The sequence below is a fragment of the Canis lupus genome, chromosome 23, assembly GCF_048164855.1.
Source record: "Canis lupus baileyi chromosome 23, mCanLup2.hap1, whole genome shotgun sequence".
Lineage (NCBI taxonomy): Eukaryota > Metazoa > Chordata > Mammalia > Carnivora > Canidae > Canis > Canis lupus.
Genome location: NC_132860.1, coordinates 16,799,306 through 16,806,504, shown reverse-complemented (window position 1 = coordinate 16,806,504; position 7,199 = coordinate 16,799,306). Strand labels below are relative to the sequence as shown.

Genomic DNA, 7,199 nt, shown 5'->3' with positions numbered 1-7,199 from the left:
TAGGGAATGGCAAGGTGTTCCATGTGATTGGAGAGCTGTGGGGTAGGCAGGACTAGAAAGATTCATAGATCCCAAGGAACTGAGGTTTTATCTTGTAGACCAACACTTCCCACAGTTATGACCATGGAACTCTTTGAAATTATAATGTGAAGAAGAAATACCAATAATACATGCTTAAAACCTAAAACTTCTGATTCTTTTAGCTTTCTTAAAATCTAAGTATAAAAAATATGAATCATTTTATTTAAAACCCCAAAATACTGGAGATGAAATCATCTTTTATTTTCATCTTATATTTGGTTATCAAGAGACATGCAAAACCCTCTAATTTCAATGAGAACAGTGTTTTTGTGTCTTTTTATCACATATCCGCTTAATATTAGGTGTAATGTTACTAAGTCGAATCCGCATATGTGGTGCAGCATCAAGTCTTTTCCTGTATTTTGTTTTTGTTGCAGCATAATATGAAAATCCTGTTTCACACAGGTGCATCGTAGCAAAAGGAAGAAGTACACGAACTGCACGCCTCGCAATGCTTGGGTACTCTTGAATTAGGCTACTCCAAAAATCATTTAGTGAAAGTTCACTAAAATTTTGTTTCACTTGAGAATCAGATGTTAAATCAATCAGGCTCTCATAGTCCCGTGCTACTAATGAGGCTGGTTTAACAGTTACTGTAAACGGATTTCTAACCCAAGTGTTATTGTCATTTGTTACAGGAAAATATTTTAACAGAGTAGAGCGCAAACCCCTTAGGTGCTGCACAATGGCACTACAAATATCTTTATCAACTGTAGAATTGATTTCAGTCAAAAAGTCACTGAGTGTAGGAAAACAATCAAAGTTTTCTTCTTCTACAGATGAAGCCCAAAATTCCAATTTTCTTAACAATGATGACATTTTATCAAATACTGTGAAAACGGTTACATTTTTTCCTTGCATTGATAGATTAACCTCATTTAATTTAGTAAAAATATCTGCAAGATATGCAAGTCTTAGCAGCCAAGATGAATTTGTTAAACAGTCAGACAGTCGAAAAGCTGAATCCATGAAAACCAACAGCTCACGACGAAGCTCAAAAAGTCTTACAAGAACTTTACCTCGGGAAAGCCACCTCACCTCTGTATTCAGAAGAAGTGCTGTGTGCTGGGCACCCATTTCCTCACATAAAATTTTTAGTAGCCTGGACTGATGTGGCCGAGCTTTAATGTAATTGATGATTTGTACTGCCTGATCTAGCACATTTTTCAGAGATGTAGGCATTATTTTAACTGCTAGTGCATGTCTATATAATAGGCAGTGACTACTGGTGCTTTCGGGAGCCACATATTTTATCAAGGTGACCGCCTCAGCAATTTTCCCGTCCATTGCCCTAGAAGCATCACTACAAACATCAACACATTTTTCCCATTCAATTTCATGTTTCTGCATAAAACTGTTGATGCAGTTGAAAATTTCTTCACCAGTAGCATTACTTTGCAAAGACTCACATAAGAGTAGGTCTTCCTCAATAGATTTATTAAACCTGTAACGAACAAACACAAGCAGCACTGCAAGTCCTGAAACATCAGCTGATTCATCTAGTTGCAGTGAAAACCCATCACAAATTTTCAGTCTACATACAAGCTCTTCTTCAATGTCAGCAGCAAGATCCTTAATCCGACGTGCAACAGTACTATTTGATAGTTGTACTGCATCTATTTTTTTGCTATACTGTTCGTCAAACATCCGCATCACAACGTCTTTTGCACAAGGCTTGATAAGCAATTCTCCAATAGTATGAGCCTCTCCACTCAGGGCTATATGGTAACTTACATTGTATGATGCCTCTGTAGCACTTTCATTATCTGTATTGACAATTTTAGGTGTTGGAGGTTTATTATTTTCAGGTGAATCAAGATGTTGCTTGAAAAAGCTTATGTCTTTGTCTTTATAGGCAGCATGTTTAGTTTCCAAATGTCTTCGAAGCTTACTAGGGGCCAAAGAACTATTTGATAGAATTTTCTTACATAACACACACTGAGCATGAGGCGCATCTCTATTCCCAAAGTAAGTAAATCCAAAAGACAGATAACTTTCATCATATTTTCTTCTTTTTGGTTTCTTACTAAATGTTGTTATTTTGTTGGAACTGGACATAAATTTGACCCTGGAAAGCTCACCTTCTGATTTTTTAGACACTGAAGGTTGCAACTGTTCATTCTCGCTTTGTAATATTCCAACCTTTTGATCGTTTGATTCAGACACAATTTGATAACAAAAAGATTCTACTTCCTGTTTAAGGCTTCCTTGTTTCAGCAACAGATCCATAGGCAATGTGTTTGTGGTACAAAACATGGTTAATTTAGAATAAACATTGAGTATCACAGATGTATTGAAATTATATGACAGGATACACAGAAGATGAGCAATCATCAAAGAGATGATATAGAGCAACACATCAGTTAATTTGTAAATGCTGCCTATGCATCAATGCGTAGATGGAACATCACACGTTCGTGTATCAGGTGATCTCTCATGCGACTTCCTGGTGCTCTCAGGTATGGCACACCTTTTCTTAAAGGTAGATTATCACATAAAAATAAAGCTATAGAAATGAGTTTAGTAGTCTTAAACTTATATTTTAAAATAAACTAGAAAGAAAACTGCTGTTAATATTGATCTTTTTCTCAGAATACTTACGAACTTAGAGAATACTAACAATCTACAAAACACAGTTTGGGAACTGTTAAGCTAAGAAATAATGAAGAGTTGATAAGTGTATTTTTAAGGGAGGGACCTTGAGGAACATGTCCCATGCCAGGGGTTGGCAAACTTTTTCTGTACAGAGCAAAACAGTAAATATTTTTGAGTTTATGGGCCATATGGACTCTCTTGCAACTATTCAACTCTGCAGTTGCAGCATGGTAGCAGGCATAGATACACATAAAAAAACAGACACGGTTGTTCCAGTAAATATTTACAAAAACAGGCAGAATAGACCATATTTTACCAACCCCTTCTCATGGCATATAGTATCTTGGAATCTCTTTTAGCTTTCTGATGCTTACTGCCAGTTGATAGATTCACTGTTGATATACTATACATCTGAAGCCTCCTACCAGGACTAGCGACTACTTTGATAAACTATATTAAAAACACAAAAACACAAAGTTTTGCAAAACACAGAATTCTGTATTGAAAAATAAGCTGTAGACCAAAAGTTAGCTACTATTTCTCTGGAATTAAAATCACATAAATACTTTTCCAAATTAAGACCCATTGAAAGTAATGTATATTTTACTAATTACTCTGCATTCCATTAACCAGGACCTAAAAGAAAACATAAACTCTTATTTTAATGGCTTTGTTCCTCATAGAATTTTAAAAGCATAAATGGAAGGGTAATGCAAATGTTAAGACCTTTCAGGATTACTAACTTTGCAAGTTAAGGCGTACATATTTAGTGCCTACTCAAATAGATGTGCTTTTGATTTAAACTATGATTTGGCTACAGAGTAAGCTTTGAATTCTCACGTTATATCCTAAAGCAAAATGGCTTTCCTCCCAATAGCTTGATAGTAAGATACCTGAAATGAAGAGTACTCCCTTCTGCAATCACACTCTCCACCTTGGCAGCTTGAAATGAAGACTCTTCAAAAGAATAAAATTAGGGTATGGGGTGGAAAGGGAGTAACCAAAATCCTAGAATGAGAAAAATTAAAATTAGACACTGCAAAAGCAGAACTAACTACAAACCCCTAAGACGACCCTTCATTACATTTTAGACCTAGGCAGTGCAAGTGATTCTTCACCGCAATGCAGGTGGACTGAAACAGAAGATGCCCAGTAGTAAAAATGATCATATTTTTGTCTCATTTAATACCCTGGTTAGCCCACTGTTTTTCAAACATTCTACCAACCGTTGACTTGACAGAAACACCTGTAAAACTTTCAAAAACTAAACCTAACTTTTAAAAGTTACAGCCACATCTTAAGGTCTGTAAAACTAAGCATTAAAAGTAATCTAAAATAGAATTCTACAGGGCAGTGTTACGTGAGATACGCGTTCTTGCTATGACCATTTTTGTCCCCTCAACCAATTTCCTAAGTTAGCTTGCTAATGTTTATTGAACGATCGTGGTTTACTAATGCTTGTAACTACTAGATCCCTCATAGAGATGATCTCATTTAATCCTCAAAACAAACGTGAGAGTCAGCGCCTATTAATAACTGCACTTTAGAGGTGAACTAATAGACGCAGAGAAGTTAAGCCACCCGCTAACCTAACACATCGTGTAAGTGAAGAACTAAGAACAGAACCCAAAAAGTTGGGGCTGCGGAGCCCACGCACCTAGCCGTTCCTTGTGTGTTCCTGAGTACCCTAAATTTCCCAAGCGCTCAAGCGCGGCACAGAGAGAAGCATTACAATGGGTGACGGATGCCAGAGAGTTAACGGGTCGCCAACTGGCAGCAGCAGACAGCCCTACCTACACCGGTATTATTGGGGGCAACAGCGCCGTGCATTTTCGTTTCCACAATCCCGATTTTAATTTAGCAACAGAGAACTTGGTGGAGCTGCTGGTTAGGATGGGGATCCCTCCTCTCCCTGGCTACCTGAGGACGACACAACCGGGCAGGAAGCTTTGTTTTGCGGAAGGCAGGCCTCATCCCCACCTCTTCTGAGGTGCCTTCCCGAATCTCTCGAGGACAAAGACTCTGGACTCCCCTGAGAGTCAAGTTTCTATTCCATTACCCGAAAGGCTGGGGGATGGGAGGGGGTGGGGGTGTGGAGAGAAACCCTGCTCTTTTGTCTCTTCTGTGGGTTCAACTGCCAGGTAACACCGTCCATTCACCCCCCACCTTCCGGCCGTTGCAGCCGTGAACAATACCCTCAGGGGCAGGAGGGCCGGGTTAAGGGGTGCATCCAGTCAGCAAGCCTAGGCAAAGGCGGGTGCGGCTGCCCTTCCGGCACCTACATGCTTCTTTAAACGGTCACTTCGACGTGCTGCTGGGCCAGCCATCCCTCCAGGTCGCAGGTGCGCGCTGCCGGCGGACCGCCGCATCCGGGGGCTCGCCCACCCTCGCCTCCAGAGCTCTTCTCGCGCGTCCCCGGGCAGTCTCCTCAGCACCCAACACTATCTCTCTACGTCACCTCCCTCAGGGACGGAGGCCGGTCTTCTCTGCGGCTGGGCTGCAGGGCAGCGCCGCGGCCCCCGGCTCAGCCTGCGGCCGCCATTTTACACAGCTCAAGGCAGCGGCCATTTCGGAGCGCACCGCTCGGCCGCCGAGGCGGCTCTGGGTCCTCACCTTCACCGAGGCCTGAACGGGGTCAAGAGCCAGTCGTCGCGGACTGGAAGGGGGAGCGGAGGGGGAGGGGGATGAAAAACAAAACAAAGGGAAAGGAGGATGCGGGGACAGGGTGATGCTCTCGGCTCAGGGACACCGCCTATGCCGCCTCCAGAGAGATCCGGGTCGCGGCTGGCGCGGTCGCTCCTCTGAAGATAAATTTAGCCCTCCGGAGCAGCCCAACTTAGAGGCTCCGCGAGCGGCTCCGCTGCCGCCCAATCAGCTCCAGAGCTGCCCTCCGCCACCAATCCGCGCTGAGCAGTGGGGCGGGACTAAGCGAGAGGCCCAAGCTCGGGTGAGGCGCGCGGCCGGCGGCGGCCGCGGGGCTGCGTTCCGGGCGGCTCGGCGGGCGCTAGGCGTGCGGCGGCGGTTTTGAAACTTCCCTGGGCTCCCGTGGGCCCGGATGCCTGCTTAGGGTGCGGGTTCCCGGGGACTGCCTGACAGCTTGTCGCAGGTCCTGCGGGGCCGGCCGGACCCCGGGAGTCTGCACGCTCACCGCCCTGGCTGGCGCTGTGCCCGCGCGGCGGGGATGCGGGTGGCCTCGCAGTTACCCCCCGAGGAGGCTGCTCGCGCGACCTCTTTGTTTCCCGAGCCGCACCCCGGGCTCGGGTTGCGCAACCGCCGCCTCCTCCCCTCGCTTTCCCTCCGACGGGGTGGGGGTGGGTGGGGGCAGGAGGAAGGGGCCTTCTCCTTTCCACGCCCCCCGCCGCGGCTGTGCGTGTGTCGGGGGCCCGGCCGCGAGCTCCGGGGGTGACCCCGGGTGCGGTGAGGCCGCCGCGCAGGAGGGGGCAGGGGTGGCGGCGTCTGCGCGGCGGCCGCGTGCTGGGTGCGGGCCCCTCCCGCCAGGGCCACCCTCCGTGCCCCCGCAGCCCAGCCCTCCGGACCACCCGGTTCGCCAGCTGCGGCGTCGGGCGCTGTAGGCCTGGCCCGCCCCGTGCCCCTCCCTTCTTAGGAAAAACCGGCACGGCCGAGGTTGTGGGCTGTGTGCGATCCGTCGTGGAGACAGGAGTCGGGTTCTCCAAGCTGGCTCCTTGAAACAGACACACGTCTAGGGGCAATTTGTGAAAGTACGAGTCGCATCAAACAGTAGGTCCCATTGTTTGCAATATGTCAGCCTTTCAAGGCCCCGTGGAAATAGCTAAATGAACATCGAGTCGTGTTTCCAGACGCTCCACCCAATGACAAAATCCCCAGCTCGTGGTCAAAAGCCAAGGGCAACTTCTGTTTTTCTTAACTATGCTTCTTCCATATGTGAACAAATCTCTTAGGCATAGAGAGAAGCCTACCCCTTAACACAATTTTCAGGAGGATGGCATGGATGATTTTCTTGGACTGACCATAGAAGACACCATTTGGTCCTAAATATTTTTAAGCCTATTCAACATCTTCAGATTTTTGCCCTATAGTAGGCCATCGGTGTGTCTTTTTTTTTTTTTTTTTTTTTTTAGATTATTCCTGTGAAATCAAATAATCAAAATTTCAAGTCTCATTTGAACTTTAACCACGAAAGTGGGAATCATTTTTGGGAAGGGAGGGTGCAGGTCTACTTGAAGACCAAAAAATTTCCTTTTGTCATTGTAGGAGTTGTCTAGCTTGATAGCAACGTTGGAATAATATCCCATATCTTCATATGTTTCATATTTTGGAGTAAACTTTTACATGTAAACTCTCAATCTTCACACATCTGGTTTGCATCTTTAAAAACTGAGAAAATCTGAAACGTTTAGTTGATGGGGAAAAATAGTGTTTAAGCAAATTCAAGTAATGTCCAGGACTTAACCTAGGTCTTGAACATCTGAAGAGTCTGATTATTAAGGACTTGAAACATAAGAACTTTTTCTGTAATTGTTTAGTCAATAAATTATGATGTA

At 45.0% G+C, this 7,199-nt stretch overlaps 1 protein-coding gene across 9 annotated transcripts; it reads right to left on the bottom strand.

Annotated features, from left to right (window-relative positions):
* Positions 1 to 258: 258 nt before the first annotated feature.
* ZBED5 (zinc finger BED-type containing 5) lies at positions 259 to 5,499 on the bottom strand. 9 transcript variants are annotated; one of them, XM_072794066.1, is made up of 3 exons: positions 4,959 to 5,499; positions 3,570 to 3,684; positions 259 to 2,556 (listed from the first exon to the last, which is right to left on the bottom strand). In XM_072794066.1, the coding sequence occupies exon 3, from the start codon at positions 2,413 to 2,415 to the stop codon at positions 331 to 333; it is 2,085 nt and encodes a 694-aa protein (XP_072650167.1). In that variant the 5' UTR covers positions 2,416 to 2,556; positions 3,570 to 3,684; positions 4,959 to 5,499; the 3' UTR covers positions 259 to 330. The 9 variants fall into 9 exon arrangements, with proteins under 9 accessions (XP_072650167.1, XP_072650168.1, XP_072650173.1 ...); XM_072794067.1 differs by having other exon boundaries at positions 5,290 to 5,491; XM_072794072.1 differs by having other exon boundaries at positions 259 to 2,551; positions 5,290 to 5,491.
* Positions 5,500 to 7,199: the final 1,700 nt, after the last annotated feature.

What these genes read in the sequence shown, in the direction of transcription:
- ZBED5 (XM_072794066.1), bottom strand. Translation starts at nt 2,415, where the DNA reads ATGATTGCTCATCTTCTGTGTATCCTGTCATATAATTTCAATACATCT.